The sequence below is a fragment of the Photinus pyralis genome, unplaced genomic scaffold, assembly GCF_008802855.1.
Source record: "Photinus pyralis isolate 1611_PpyrPB1 unplaced genomic scaffold, Ppyr1.3 Ppyr1.4_LG2, whole genome shotgun sequence".
NCBI lineage: Eukaryota > Metazoa > Arthropoda > Insecta > Coleoptera > Lampyridae > Photinus > Photinus pyralis.
Window position 1 is genome coordinate 4,294,272 of NW_022170403.1, and position 16,811 is coordinate 4,311,082.

At 37.0% G+C, this 16,811-nt stretch overlaps 1 protein-coding gene across 1 annotated transcript in view; it reads right to left on the bottom strand.

Annotated features, from left to right (window-relative positions):
• Window positions 1-14,654, bottom strand: part of LOC116164181 (neurogenic locus Notch protein-like) — a 205,905-nt gene extending 191,251 nt beyond the window's left edge. Inside the window, exon 1 of the mRNA XM_031478322.1 lies at window positions 14,309-14,654. Coding sequence (XP_031334182.1) covers window positions 14,309-14,396 — 88 coding nt within the window. The 5' untranslated portion in view covers window positions 14,397-14,654. The remainder of the gene's footprint in view (window positions 1-14,308) is intronic.
• Between the last annotated feature and the right edge of the window lie 2,157 nt (window positions 14,655-16,811).

Here is a 16,811-nt window from a genome sequence, read left to right on the forward strand (position 1 = left end):
TTTCTTATTACGGTTATAAATATTTTTCATTAACGGTTTCATTATTTACAAAAACGAATAGTTCATTTTCAATTCTTACGATTTCATTCTTTCATTATTATTTCAATCTTTCATTACACACTTCAATCCTCTCATTATTTCCATTTTCAATCTGGTGTACAAATTTTAAGGAAGTGGTTTCCCCCTCGGTTCGAAGTATGTTTGAAAAAGCGTAGTAGGTATGTGTTTGGCCGTTGGTAAACGTCGTTTGGTACCGTCGACGTAGAGGGGCGCATCTACCGGAGAGCCCGAGCTATGTAGGAAGTAATGCGGGCCGTTTTCGTTGTGATACAAGCAAGCTCCAACTATGCCGAGCTCACCTTCGGCTCGCTCAGCATTGATATGTAATTGTATGTTTTAAAGAAAACCAGATAATTCCAAATACTTCCAGAGATAACGAGAAAGATCGACATTTGTCGATTTTGTTTTATTTCTGATGGTGAGTATTTAAACAGCTACAAAAAACCACGTTTTCAATTCTCATTGCCTCTTTTGAGCTCTACAAGGCACTATTGAGCTCGCCGTTGAGAGATTTTTAATGCAACATTTCGTTTCGGAGAATCAGCAACTTTATTTCATTATATGGCCCGTACAAAAAATTACCCACTGTTGTTGAGAGAATACCTCGGGGAATACCTATCGGCCAAATTTTCCATTTTCGAGAAAATTTGACCCCCCATTAAGGCGTTGTGCGCAGGTGCACCATCCTGTTAAAACCAATTTTCAAGCCGTTGTTTTTTTTGTGTGCCGCATATCGTATTCATAATAAAAAATGCTACTCAATACAGTGTGGGGAAGCGTCGTACAACCCTGTAAATTTTTGTAATAGGTAGCCTATACCCCCCAAGAAAAAAAGTCCCGAGTTGCTGTTTCAGAAAGTAAAACGTGCACAACTTTTGCATGCTACTGCCAATTTGTGTCAAATTTTGCACATAAGGATTTGGTCATGCCTCATAAACCTACCAAGAAGAAGGGTTATTCTTGTCCTTCATATAGGAAATTTAGAGGAAATAGCTGCGGAATATATAGGAAGGAAATGGACGAAATCTTTGACCCCTACAATAAGTCGTGACCAACCCCTCGAAATCATGTAGATTAAAAAAGTGGTGTAGGTATCGCCGTTATTGCCGTAAATGAAGCAATGTTAAAATATGTTCTTACCTTCAGAACACTATGCAAATAAATTCATATTGCATTTATCACCTGATTTCTCTGAAACAAGAGTTCCCTCCTATGAAGTCATTAGAAAAAATCTATGAGCTACCACACTTCACAGGACAAAGTTCAAGAATTAGATCAATTTCATAGCAGACTGTAGGTTCTTTAGAACATTAATTTATATGATCAGAAATTGTTTCGAGGTATTCCAACATAAATATAATTACATCTTAACTGATTTATTTATGGAAGGCTTCTGAAGTATTCTCGAAGCAGCATAACCATATTTCATTGAAATAATGCGTCATATTCGCTTTTTTCCTTATCGCCGGTGACTATTACAGTTAAATAGGAACCTTCTCACCTTCTTTGCATGTATCACGATATTAAAGTGAAGTGTGATGGAGACAAAGTATAAAAATGTTCCAAAACCCACTCGTGGGTATTGCCGCGTAACACAAAGTATTGAAACGACGCATCGTCACCAAAAGCATACAAAATGTCGAATCTGCATATTGAAGCACATCCACGTCCAGAGAAAGAGAGGAGTTATAAGTTATAAAGTTTCAAAGAAATATTACCATACATAAGAAAGTTGGCTATGAGCAGCCTGTGCAGTCACTGCGTATGCCCACATAATTTTTACTATGTGCGAAATGTTTGCCTTTACCAGAAGCGCCTGTGGTTAAAATTTCAAAGAAATATCTCCATAAATAAGAGAGTTAGCATTGCGCAGTCACTGCGCATGCCCACATAATTTTTACTATGTGCGAAATGTTTGCCTTTACTAGAAGCGCCTGTGGTTAAAATTTCAAAGCAATATCTCCATAAATAAGAAAGTTGGCATTGCGCAGTCACTGCGCATGCCCACATAATTTTTACTATGCGCGAAATGTTTATCTTTACTAGGAGCGTCTGTGGTTAAAATTTCAAAGAAATATCCCCATAAATATGAAAGTTGGTATTGCGCAGTCTGCGCAAAATATGGAGTTAAATGAAACTGATCGAATTGGGCAAATATAGACCATAACAGCTATCAATTAGCGAAAACCCGAAGTCTCTAGGTGGCCCAGGGGCCGAGATCTCGATGGAACGGACGGACGGACGGAAACACGAGCACATAAGCTTTACCTCAACTTCGTTGTGTTACGCTAAAAAAAACAACGAAAATCTCAACGAAAATCCCTGTCAAAAACGACATAACACCCCCCCCCCCCCGCCCCCTATAGAGACCGGATCAAGCCCTGTGATTTCTTTTTATTGTTAAAAGTACCAATAGACCAATTAGTCTATGGTAATGCATAGTCATCGCTTCAGGAAATGCAAAAATAGCAACAGTAATAGTCACTTGGGATGGTACAAGAACAGTGGTCTTTTTTGTCATAAAGAACAATTACCTCTTTGTTTCCACTATAGCAACCGTCTCTCTTTTGATTGCTTGACCTTGAAATAATTGCAAATGAGCATTCTGCTAGTAACTTTGGCGTATTTATTAGGGAAACCAGTTTTTTTTTACTTTCTAACGGTTCCACGAAGCTTCTGGGCCCTTGGTTTATACGGAAACCATTGTCTCTTTTGGTTCGCGTTCCACCAATTTTTGTCTACTCCTTTTTGTATCTCAAAATAAACGGTTGCATATTCAGAATGATCTGTGTCAACAATTCTGAATAAATACGTCTTGGTAAATCAAATGGATTTGCAAAGTAATCATTAAATTGTCTAGCGTTTCATTTTAGTCCCGCAGTCTTCTGTAGACATAATATAAAGTGTTTGAATGCTGATTGTACCAAGTAATGGAGTTATAAAAGTTCATAGACATGTCACATTGGTGTATACAGTTAATACGTGACCAAATTACAAACAATCAAGGCTCTGATTCATTTTAATATTTGGATATCACTGCTTATTTAACGGGTAAAGAATCTCGGGAACCGCCCGTTATTTTACGTTGTTATTACAACCACAATCGCTCTAATTGCAAAATTTAATCAATTAAAGAAATATGCATAAGTTTATTGATGACCCAAATTCTACAAGTACCCGCCGTAGGCGTTGGAGGTCGGATTAGAGAGAGAAATTTATGAATTGAGCGACTTTTTTTCTTAATTCGGGTGTGATTTAGATAAAAAGGTGAAACTTTCGAGTTTTTCCCACGAAATTCAACAAAATTCCATATAGACGATCATTTTCCCAACGAAGACCAAAGATTGACTTTGTTGATGAAAAAAATGGAGTCCAGTTTGAGTGATTATTAATATATGATGAAAATTAATTGAGACTCAAAAAATATTTTATTTTCTTTCGGCTATCGATTTCGACAAGAATGTCATCTTCAGGCCGAGCTGAAAGACTTTACATTTATGTATGTGCCCATCCTACTTCTGCGATTCGCGAGGCGATTCGGAAATGAGTGCTTGTTTAGAGCGAAAGGACAAAACAAACTCACCAATCCAAAAACAAAATTTTATCAAAATGGTTATTACTTTGGGAGTTGAGTCCACTTTGACGTATTAAAGAAAAATGAAATTACTTCGGAAATTACATTGCTCACATATCCACAACAATCTATCTGAGCTAACTAAGGTATCACCTAGGGTACCACTTACAGTGATTAGAGTAAATTCTTGATCAGCACAAAATTTAAACTTTCATATATCGGAAATGTTTCTTTCATTATTTTACTATAGCACAAATTAACCACTATCTTGACAAGAATGAAAAATAATATTTAAAAGTAATAACATATTCGCTCGCATAATGAAGCACCCGTTTCCCCCTTGAAGTTTCAGACCCGAAGTTAAGCATCGTATATTTGTGGAGTCGACCAGCTCTGCTGAACACCCGGTATCTAGACGCGTTTTAAGTTGGGCGCTCCGTTACGAAGATTGTCGCTCTGAAAATATTTATTTATGTGTAGGAGTTGAGGTATAAGGTAGAAATTAGTGGGTTAATTTGAAGAGTCGCCCATTAAGGAAAATAAGAGTTCGTATTTAATTTGCCGTTCGCAACCGTTCCCGTAGGAATATTGACTAATGAACCGTAATTAGTTGAATGGGTTAAATGACAGTCTCCGATTAAAAGAATTACATCCGATAGGAGCGCCCTTAAAAACCTCGAATTTTGACACCGTCCCGTATTTTTAAGGCGCCTGGTTAGGACGTAATTACTGTCGGATTAAAAAGTATGTGCGGGCGAGTTTAAAGCTTAATAGAAAAATCTTCGAACCATGACGAAGCACTTCAAAGGTCGCTGTCTCATGTCCGACTCAGAGGTGCAAGACGAGGTCTGCGATTAGATCGCCTCATGCCCGAGGGAATTGTGGGAGCGAGGCATTCTTAGTCTTGTTCACCAGTAGGATAAATCCTTTAGAAATGGATGTGGGTCCGTGAAGTTAGCAACACATTGAAGGCACAAATGTCGACACTAGGTGGGTTGGTTAGTGCTTCGTTTGTGCCGTAAAAAGAGTTCTACGCACTCAAGCATACAAAATTTCTGTACTTCCAGAGTTATTTCCAGGTAAAAATCCTCAATGACTGGCCTATTAGCAGAACCTCTAAAAATCGAAATAATTTTCAAACCGTATGTTTTGCTGGCAAACTTTTTACGGCACAAACCGGCACAAACGAAGCACTAGCCAATCCACATAGTCCCGAGATTTGTGCCGACAAAAGTGTGCGAAGTTAGCAGCACATCTAAAAATCAAAATAATTTCAAAACGGTATGTTTTGCTGGCAAACTTTTTACGGCACAAACCGGCACAAACGAAGCACTAACCAACCCACCTAGTCTCGACATTTGGTCCTTCAATGTGCTGCTCACTTCACGGACCCAATGGATGTGCCTATTCACTTTCTAAGTGTACCGGTAAAGAGAAATTTAAACGTGCATATTCACCTCGTCTATCAACAAATCTATACAATAACATTTCCTGTTTGTTCCAGATGATTAAGGCATTCGCAACATTTATCACTGTACGTCATTATGGGATATCAGCTAAAAACTGAGAAAAGTGCCAAAATTTTGACAAAAAGTGCAAAAAAAAACTTTCGTGTCAAATATTAGCCTGCAAACTGCACGCACATTCCTGTTCTGCGACCCAAAAAGCATAATGGGTAAGGTAAGAACGAGGGAAAGAAGTTAAAAACTGTATCAAAACTTTCCTCTGAGAATCCTAATATGCCTAGCTAGGCCAGTAAATGAACGTGGAATACGGCGATACTGTGTAATTTTCCGCGTCTCCACCGAATCGTATGAAAATTTGGATTTAGGTTCCTCTAACCCTCTACTTCAAAGGTGAACTTGAGCCCAGGGTTGCTTTTAGTTGGGAGGTGAATGCCACCCCTTCTCGGGGGGGAAAAAAATTCGTTCAAAATAAGTCCGGAAATTGATAAATTGAGTAATTCTAAGCAACTTTTGTTCTATAGAGTTTTTTCACTAAGTCAATAGTATTCGAGTTAATTGCGAGTGAAAATGTTCATTTTTCAAGAAAAAAACTACGTTTTCAGCTATAATAACTCTAAAAGTAAGTATTGTATCGAAGAAAGTATTCTTAGCAAAAATATAGCTTATAAACAGACAAACAAAATGGTCTATATATGAAGTCTGTAGACCCAGTAGAAGCAAAGTTGTAGCTCATGAAAAGTAGGTTCTCATTCGTCAAATTCCAAATCGAGTACTTCAACGTGAAATAACCTCGGAAATAACCAAAAAATGAAGCAATTTTCGGGGAAAAGTTATGAATACTTTTTTAAAGTGTTTGAAAAAACCTTTCTTTTTGTTTTTAAGAAAAGTTCCTAGCATCAAAACTAAGTGAGTTACGCTCAAAATAAAGTTGATCCTTTTTTTTTTGGTAAAAATAATTGAGGAAATCACCCCCTAATTAGCACCCCAATTGTAATTAAGCGTTACCGCTTTACAGTTTACTTTATTTATGTATTGTTTATATGATCTGTAAGTTTGACCGGTGCAAAGTGCTTATTTTTGAAAAAATATAGTTTTGAAGAAAAAAAAATTTTGAAATTTTGAAAAATTGTCATTTTTTTTCCAAATAACTAACGGGTTTACCAATAAGAGCGATAGGATTTTAAATTGAAATAAAACACAGTCAATTTGGTCAAATTTAGGTTTGATTGGTTTTATTAGATGCTGTATTTCATGCCATTTATGATTTAAACAAAATATCGTTCAAATGGCCACCGCGGCTCTTTTTGCACTGGCTCATCCGATCGGACCAATTTTCGATGACTCGGTGGATCATATCGGGTGGAATGGCAGCTATGGTCGCTCGAATGTTGGCCTCGAGCTCGTCAAGAGTCTTGGGTTTATTCGCATAAACCTTTGACTTCACATAGCCCCACAAAAAGAAGTCCAATGGTGTTAAATCGCATGATCTTGGCGGCCAATTGTGGGGGCCATTTTGAGAAATCAACGATTCACCAAACTGTTGACGCAATAAGTCCATTGTAGCGTTCGCTGTGTGGCATGTTGTTGGATAATTTCCAAGCGTTGAGGCAACGTGAACTTGTTCATGATGAAATGGTAAGCCTTACTGATGACAACTGACAGCATATGTCAAATGTTTGGCATCCAACATAGCCGCCTTAAACGTTTAAAATCCTATCGTCCCTATTGGTAAACCCTATATTAGTATATTAGTTTAGTTAGTGAAAAATTGCCCACTGTAGTAAAGCTTTTAAGGTGTTCCTTTAATTAACATTTTGCTGACATATCTTACTAAAAACAAAGTTGGGGTGGGCAAAAATGGAATCTTATTCCACATCCTTTATCTCTTTTTAGGTGTTGAGACTCGGAGACCTATTAACATAAACAAACAGCATCAGACAAACGGACGAAATTCAGGCAAGTATAAGCTGTTTTTTTCAGAAAAAAATACGCTATAAAAGTAGCACGATAACATCCTGGTTGTGAAACCCTTCCCTCGAGCTTTCTGCGATGTTAATGTGAAGAAAACTTCTCAAATGCTCTAAAAATCGTAACCCTCGAGGTTTATCTAATTCTGATGAAAGATTAGAAACTGCGGTAAACATACACCAAAGTAGTCTAGCCTGCAACAGAGTAATTTATAGTTAACAACAGAAAATTATTTGTGATAAGAATGCCCTTAGTACGAAATAGTTCAATAGTCCAAGGGATGCTCAATGCCCATCCTGAAAGTGAAATAAATAGGTAGTGTAGGCATTGAATGTGCTAACTTTTTCTTCTTCAGAATCAAATGGAGCCGAAGAACTTCTAACCTGGAAAAGAGACATCGAGTGACCTCGCGATTTCCTGTAACTATAATAGCTGCTACTACTACGCATCTACCTACGTGTTTGTCATGTCGCATTAACTATTTTCGCATACCGATTGCAAACATTGCACGGCAATTGTGAACTGTTATACAATCACGCCTGCGAATGAAAATTTTACTATTTAAGGAAATACACTATACCAAACTGTGAGAAAATAGAAACGAATTAACGTACTAAATGCAAATGATATTTAAATAAGACTACGATCGGCCTTTATTTCGTCCTTGTTAATTATTTATTTACAAAATGCAATCGATTATGAGTTATGACACACCGTACTGACAAAATTCACCTGTTACATATTCAACACCTTCAAGGTTCTAACGAGCTGCAAAATTATTAGACGTATCGCCATTTTGTAATTGGCTCTCGCAAGAGAATTAATATTTAATAAAGGCAAAGTGTGGAGAGTAGGTAATAATGAAGAAGTAGTGTATGATGCGCACTGCTAACTGTAACGAACAGGTTTTATTTCCGCGCTACAGTGTGTGAAAATGTACCCGATCAAGAAGACTTCAACGGACGATGAGAACACAAACCTGAAATAATCATGCATTTTAATTACATTACGACGAACACAACAAGTGCTTATGTAAAATTCTGTTTATACACACTTTTTAGGTGATACGCACCTTCCGCCCCAGCCCGCGATTCTGACCGAGAAAGCTCTCTCGATTTATTATCCAATTATTAAACAGTATCGTCGCTCACGAACTGGCATAGAATTTTCCTATTTTGAATTCGTTAGTCGACCTTTATTTCTTGCAATAGGCAGAAGAGAGTATGGTGCAAACTGTACATTGAATTGTTTGGGAGGTATGAGAAGACAAAAGCTAGTTGGAAAATCCATACCACCTTTTGCCTAAATATTTTCGTGTGAACGACAAGAAGGTATATAGTTTGTTTATATGGGAACTAAATTGGGCAAGCACTGATTTAGTGCCATACAAAAATCGACATTTCACAACGTGTTAAAATTATCGAAATCTGTAGCGTTTTTTTACAAGAATAATAATTTACATTTTAAATTTTTATTCGGTTTTATTTCATTTCTTTTTTGCTCAAGAAAATGTAGGCGCCGAGGTAGGCGCTTGTAACAAGATTTAGTCTCTCTAGGTGTTACGACAAAAAGACGGGGAAATATGACGCCCGTGACAAATAGTCCCCCTAACACTTCCCTTCGCTGATGGCTTGGTAGACAACACAGCGTTAGCGGTTTTAAGTTGTTCTACTTCATTGTTTTTTTCATTTTCTAGTTATTCCCTCGGTTATTCCAGAGTTTGTCGTATATTCTCTAAAAAACATACAGGGTGTTACATTTAAACATTTTTTTTTCCAAAAAATCGAAAGTCGCAAACCGTTTGGAAGCTTCCCCTTAAATAACGGTCGCCTTTGGAATTTCAAGTTAAGTACGATTTCCCATGTAAACAACAATTCCAAAGGTGACTCGACAGCAAGTCATTTTTGATCGCATGACGCATAGTACTCTTTTGTTAAAAACCAATCTAACAACCTAGCGGCCAAATTATTCTATTCATCCGATAGGCATTCTCACACGATAAGAGCGTTGGGCGCGAGTGCACCATCCCGTCGAATCGTTGAAACCGAGGTTGAAACCAACAGTTTCCAAGTCATTTTTTTGTGCACCGTATATCGTTGTATTTGTAATTAAAAAAATGCTATTTAATACAGTGTGTACCTAGGTGTGTACTTTTATTACGGGTAATATACAAAAATAAAATTGATGATTTTTCTTAACCGAAACGTTGTATTGAAAATCTCTGAACAGTGTCTTGGAGAGCCAAAAAGTGGCAATGAGAAAGTGTGCTTTTATTTTTCTGTATCTGCCCAAATTTGACCGGAAAAAAATAAAAAAGAAATCGGCAAATTTCGATTTTTCTGACATATTTTCGGAAGTAATCGGATTTTTTTATTTTCTTTAAAGGATGATAATAAGCAAGCGTAAGTAACTATTTAATTGTGCAACTTTTCCCTAATTTAACCATCGTCGTATATTCTATGGTTTCGGAAATCTCCACGATAAGACATCCTTATTTTGGGTATAGTCAAGGGTATAGTGTACCTATATGTTACCGGCAAACTGCGAAATCCGACATTTTGCAAAATCCATAGGCATTTTGCGAAATGACTAATGCCGCAGGCAAAGTGAGAAATGGAGCTCGAGTTCTTACTTTGCCTGCTGTTCTTTAGGGATTTCGCAAAATGCCCAAACATTCAGGCAAAGTGAGAATGCTCTGCCATTTTCCCTCGCATTTTCCACAGATTGCGGGTACAGCGGTGTCAAACGTAAATCTATCGCGTTAGTATACCTTCCCCAATCTGATATATTCTACACGCATGGCTTTATTTTTGAAACCAAATATTGTTTACAAATATAGCTACTAACATATTTTTCTTGGCCATTTTAAACCAGCAAACATACTAAGTGGAAAATTATATTCTCTTTAGTACTAATTCTATTTCTTTTACCACGCACCGGTTAGCCGTAAGAGAAGGAGTACAGATTGAAATTGCATTCAAACACCCAATACGTTAGTGTAATTTGCAATATTTTTATTTCAACCATATTGATGTTCGATCGAGAAGAAATTCGTATGTACTTATATAAAATCGCAATCGTCGTACAATCAAATGGCAACGCTGTACGCGCAATCTGTGGGAAATAACGAAGCCTTTGCACGTTTAGGCATTTCGCGAAATCCTTAAAGAGAGGCAGCTCGAGAGGCGGGCAAGGTGCGAATTCGAGCTCCATTTCTCACTTTGCCTGCTGTATTATTTAGTACAACCAATCTGTATTTTTCAGTTTAATGTTTTTTTTTGTGTGTCATTTATTTCGTGCTGGTTAGGAAAAACAGCATTATGCTGATCCTCGCCAGAATAATAAAAATTATTATTATTATTAATTAACAAAACCCCGGCGCACTGTTAAGTAAGTACCGTATCGACAGTGTCCGCAACTTTTCCTGAATCTACCGATTGCAGTCGAGTATGGTACTTACAATCAACACTAGACGCGACACCACTATCTTTTTTTCTACTCGGCAAACCTGGTAAATTCATACCCATACAAAACAAGCCTCGGCATAAGGATTTCCAATGCTAAAATGGCGGAAGCACGCAGATAAAGGCCGCATATCGGACATCAAATAATTGAGTTTGTCGTTTTTCAGAATCTGTTCCCTATAATGAAAATTGGTCTGTAAATATTGATAATGTTTTGATTCAAATACACGTGCCCACGGTGGCCTCACTATCATGCATCAAATTCTCATCTTGAACATTGAGGTAACACCGAAGGTGTATATATATATTATATTAGTAGGTGTATAAGTTACATACAACCTCACTTTTATTACGCTTAATTTTTCATTCCTGACAACTAATATAATATATAACATCGTCAAAATATTACATGCATCATCACTTCACCAAATGACGCTCGGCCTGAAGATGACCAGATAAGGTCGAAATCGATAGCCGCAATAGTAATAAAAAACGTGTTTAAAAAAGATTTTCTTTAATTCCAAATCCTCATTATAGTTCCGTACCCGCAACGCCGTACCGTAACGTTTGGAATTAAACCCTACTTGTTGCGTGTGACTGTGAACATTTATAATTCGCGTTAACGTTGCGTTAGAACGGTTACGGACTTACGGTACGTAGCAAATGCCCAAATCTTATTTCTTACGGTAAATCGTGCTAACGCGTTTGTCTTCGGCAGTACTCGGATAATTCAAACAGTTGAGTTTAGCCTGACGTTCGTTTTGTTTATTTAATTATTGACATTTTGTCGGTTATTTATTTTGCAAATTGCGCGCGTTTTGAATTATCATGATTGAATAGTTACTAATTAATGTGATTAAACACTATTCCTTTTTATACGACAAATCAAAAGCGGATTATAAAGATCCCTCCAAAAAAGGCAACAATTGGCGTACAATTGCGAATTCATTGAGTGAGAATCTCAGGTCCTCAACTTTCATTTTTACAAAATAAGTTTTATAGAACCCATGAATTTGCCTGTTGCGATTTATACGTTTTGTTTTGAACCTCCAAAGCAGTTTGGGCTTACGCTTCCCTCTTTTTTTTAGGGCATAACATACAAGAATTATTGAAGCGAAAAGAAGTAGTTCGTCCATTTCAAACAAAATTAAAAGAAACACACGCCAATGCGCAAGCTCATCACTTGCCACTACGGTAACTATAATCCGAGCTATAATCGTATTATTTTCGTTAACGTAAGATTTTACGGTTCCGTTCTTACGGCTACGGAACTATAAATTCGGCTTAAGTGCTGCACGAACGTCTTTTAAAGTGGCAAATCTCGGGGCAAATACATTGACTACAATGAAGCAGTTCACATGAGCGATGACGTTGCCCAACGTTAATCTAACGCTTGACGGTGCCTTCTCTAACAAAATTGACTTATACAGGGTGTTCGAAAAGTATGGAATATCGTATATATCTTTGTAATTATCCAGTTTACCAAAAATGGTTCAAATAAGATTTTGTATTTGATTTTTAATCACATGGAATTTTTAATTTTTTTAAAACAAAAGCGCAACAAATAAAAAAATTCTTAAATTTTTGAATTATTCTGGGGTATGAAGAAACGAAGAGGAGGTACCTTCACTTGTTTCAATATCTAACTAAGCATAAAACGGTTATGGGGTGACTAGATTAATGAGCATTCTTGAACGTTGTTGAAATACATCAACGCACAATTTTTCGCGGTTTTCTCAAAATTGGAAAGGTATTATTTTGGGAAAGGGAATAGGTAAATCAATCAAATAAGTTGGTAAAAGATATTCTTGTCATTGAAAACATTGTTTTCCGTTGCGCTTTTTTTTTAAATTAAAAATTCCATGTGCCGTGAAATGAAATAGAAAATAATACTTTTCGGACACCCTGTATAACAATTTTAACGCGGCTTTTGATAACTTTTGGTGAAACTACACGTGAATCCAGTAAATTGTTCTCGGAATTTTTAGACCTTAAAAATCTCGGGAATTGCTTCACCTCGTGTTTGGTCTTGGGTGGCGAGTTGGGTGGTCTTGTGTAGAATTGTAGAACACGAAGGATCTGACGTCTGTTATACGCAATTCATATTTTTGAGTTGAATTCATTGTCTTTTAAGCAATGGTATTTCTGTTTTTCGTTATTACTGATGCCTAAAAGCACACCTTCCACCTGCACTCATTCCGCCGAACGTTGAATTCTTAGAACTTGGAACACAATACACAATGTTGGAACACACTTCCACGTTCACACATGGTTCGTACAAACTTGACGGATAAATATAGGGGCGGAATTTGAAAATGATTACTTCTGGATCGGGTTTGGGCAAAGACTGTCGAAAAGAAGAAGGAAATCTGAAGATGAGAAAAAAGAAAGAAAGCACTGGATGAAACTGTGGTACCTCTACCTGGTACCTACTTGAAAAGGCACGAATTCGTTCATTTATGGCTACTGAAGGAACTAAATAACATAAGTTCTTCGTTATTATGTCAGTTATTTTTTAATGAATTCAAATCCATTCGAATACTTACTGTGTTTTGATCGAAGAGTCGATTAAAAACGATTCCGAGTTCGGACATTGCGACATATTGCAAAATTGTGGCGGTCGGTACGATTGTGAACACGGAAACAACAGTTTGTGTTTTCGATTCCCCACTATACTACAATCCGTCAATCTATTATCTTGTCTGCCCCATCGTCTCGATGTATCAACATAAAACTTTGTTTGCACCTCGATTTGCACCCATAATAATTACATTATCGTTCTAAATCAAGTTCCACATTTTCAAGCCGCCCATTTTTTGCGGGAGCCCGACTTATAACCAAACATACAACATTAATATTGTACTTATCGTCAACATAAATATACCAAGAAAATGTATCTCTGGCACAGGAGTGTAATCTATTGCGCCACATTGGGGTCATGTAGGAAGCGTAATTATTTGTTTGGTTGTTATGTTATTAACTCTCGCTGATATCATTTACGAACACCCTGTACTTTTAAAGTCGGTAATACACAATATTCATTTGTTTTCGCGGTTGTTTTTTAAACTATGGTAATAATGACTATAATAATGAGACATCTTCCAAGTACGAAATCAAGTGCAGCGAGATCACGAGCGAGATATTCTTGAGCTTTATAGGTAAACGAGTGTTCTCTACTGCGGGGCGCCGATTTGTTACAATTTTCCCTTTTAAACAAATAGTTGTTAATAACAAATTATGGATGTTTTTGTAGAGGTTTTTTCATTTAAGATCGGTACATTTGTTTCCATAGCAAAATGAAAGACCATCCCTTAAATCTTTTTCACAGGTACAACTGCGTTTTCAATTTCGTATTCGGCACTCATAGGACAATAGCAGAATAACATTCGTGAACAAATACGAACAAGTATCTCGTCACTTATAAATATTTATATCAATGCAGTGAATAACAATAAACTTAGAAACACTCTCATTAACTTCCTAACTTAAATAAACATTGCCCAAGATAATAATCAAGCGAAATATATTTCCGTGGGAACAAAATTAACGAATAGGTAAAGTTTCGCTACGTTGTCATTTCTTTCATAAAAGAATATAAAAAGTATCTCAGGAAAATAAGGCTTTAGGAAATTTTCCGTTAGCTGAATGAGAGATGCGGTTTATAATGCACTAATTTCGTTTACGCGTGAAGATTTGAAATTCACGTACCACGCAAAAGGTATTACTCAATGAGATATTGTAGATAAATCAAAGCTAAATAAGTAAAAGAAACACACCTGTTGCTTCTTGAATCACGCTAAGAAACAAGAGTATGGAAGATGCTATAATCCAAAAATAATCCTTTCTCGTATTAGTAATCCGCATTTTAGTAAAACAACCCTCATGGGGGTACACAAATGACACTTTTCACACAAAATAAAATTCACACACTAAGTACAGCACATCTTTCTGTTAATTTGTTTAATTTTAAGCTAAAAATAACACATTGAGTATCACAAATGTCGCGCACGCATACACTACCAACCGTGGTACGCTGCGATCTGTTACCACTGCTTTGTTTAGTGGAAGACAAGATGGCTGATGTATGACACAAGAATTCCTACGCGCCATCCAAACTTTTAAACTGCGAATAATAAATGTAAGGTCCGATTTACCGTTCGCAATATTTCTCAAAATGTCAGGCCATTGAAGCGGTTAAGTTATTTAATTGAAAAAATGATTGTAGATTATCGTAATTAATACAAATCAAGCGTGAGAAGAATGTGGGACTACTTCTTGTAAATTTAACTTTCCATTAGCAATAGTGGTCGTGTACGACCAATAGGAAGTGAGGCGCTCCTGTTTTAAAACTGTCAATGCTTTTTCTACATTTTACAATGAATCTAGGTGAAATTACAATTTGTAATTATTTTCAACTACCCATGTTCTTATGTTTAATTGATCACCGTAATTGGTTACAGGTGTACGGTGAAACTTAAATCAATGCATAGATTTGGTAATTTCAACGGCATAAGCTACAAACCCGTTTTTGCTTATCGTATAGGTACATAATGCAAATGCCGACTAATTTTAATGAAAAGTAAAATAAAGTTCAGGAATAGGTATTTTAAGAGGGAAAGTACCTACTAAAGTTATTCAGATGAAATAAAATAAAAATAAAGACTGCAGTATGTTCCCACTATTCCACACAGTCGGGAGCGGTGTGCTGTTTTCGTTTTTGGTGTGAATTTAAACTACGCCTAGGTTAGGTATAATTTTACACACTCACCGGATTACCTATACGTCCACCGACTTGAGATCTATATTAGATCATGCGTGCTTTTCTCGACAAAAATAAATATCTACTTAAAGGAATTGGGCAAAATAACCCGCACTTTCATCAGCGCAAAGATAATAATTATCTTTCTTTGATCAGCGGCATCCGCATAGGTACCTACGTATCATCACGCTTTAAAATCTACATATTTACTAAGAAATTAGATGGCCTGATTTTCTTAATTTCAAAAACTAATTTTGAATTAATTCTTTTCATCACGCTTAAAGATTCCCGATACTAGATTTCGTCAAGAATCAGTATGAAGGTTTTGGCATTGTTTAAATACTCAATGGTTTTGGTGCTTTCTTTTGTATCCTCTTGGGGGTAGAAATGTTTAACTTTTTAACAATATCTAAATACCTATAACTCTCGCCAGGAAAGATTGCCGGCCACAGCACACCTCGTGTCGATTTACAATCTATGTTTTTCTTAAGATGCGAGCGAGTTCCGGAATAGGATCGTGCCAATGTTGAACGAAAACTCTTTTTGTTCAACATTGACACGATACTATCCCGTAAGTCGCTCACATCTTCAAAAAAACATAGATTGTAGACCGGGATCAAGTGTTCTATGACCGACAATCTTTCCTGGCGAGAGGTTTAGTTATTATTATACCTATAGTATAGCATAATTAGAAAAGTATCACTATCACCTATCACTATATTGAGTCTTCTTTTGCATTATTGATTATTGATAAATAAATACAGATTATATTATAGGGGAAGTCAACAGAAGCATTCCATTTTTAAATGAAATGAACTACTCAGTGGCGTCTCTTGCAGGGGGGCTCTGGGGCGTCGCCCGCCCTGCAAGAAACACTAACGTAACGCATATTTCACATTTTATAAATGTTTAGTAATTTAACATAAATCTTGTTTTCAAAAATTATATAATTTCCGAATTATTTACATAGAAATGGGGCAATCAGTTATATGCATGAATGAAGCGCGCGTAAAAGCGCGTCCGAAGGGCTCTCTATCGTCCGCCCGAAATCCTCTTGATGCTAGCCCGCAGACGCTATCGCGCCGTATGTGGTTTCCATGGTAACGATGCGCGCTTACATTTATACTGCGAGCGGACAGTGCAGAGTGCACCGAAGCCCCGGTGGTGCAGTGCTTGCGTTGCCGACTGCTATTCCGGAGATTGTGGGTTCGATTCCCGCTGCCGACTGCTCTGTCTGGGGATTTGTCGGAGGGTTTTCCTCAGACGTACGTAGCTTCGCATAATGCTAGCTTTATCCCTCGGGATATCGGAGGAATGAAACACGTTGACCTTTTCCTTTTCCTTACCGCAGTGCAGAGTGCAGAGCCCAATTGCTCAGTAGTCAGTATACACGGAACAGTTTGTAATATAAATTTTAGCGCATTTTTTAAGAATTAAAAAAAATGTGCTATTGTTTGTGTTTTATCCGTCCGTCCGGACCCACTTCTACCGTTTTGAACTACTTCTAGGGTAATGGTCCT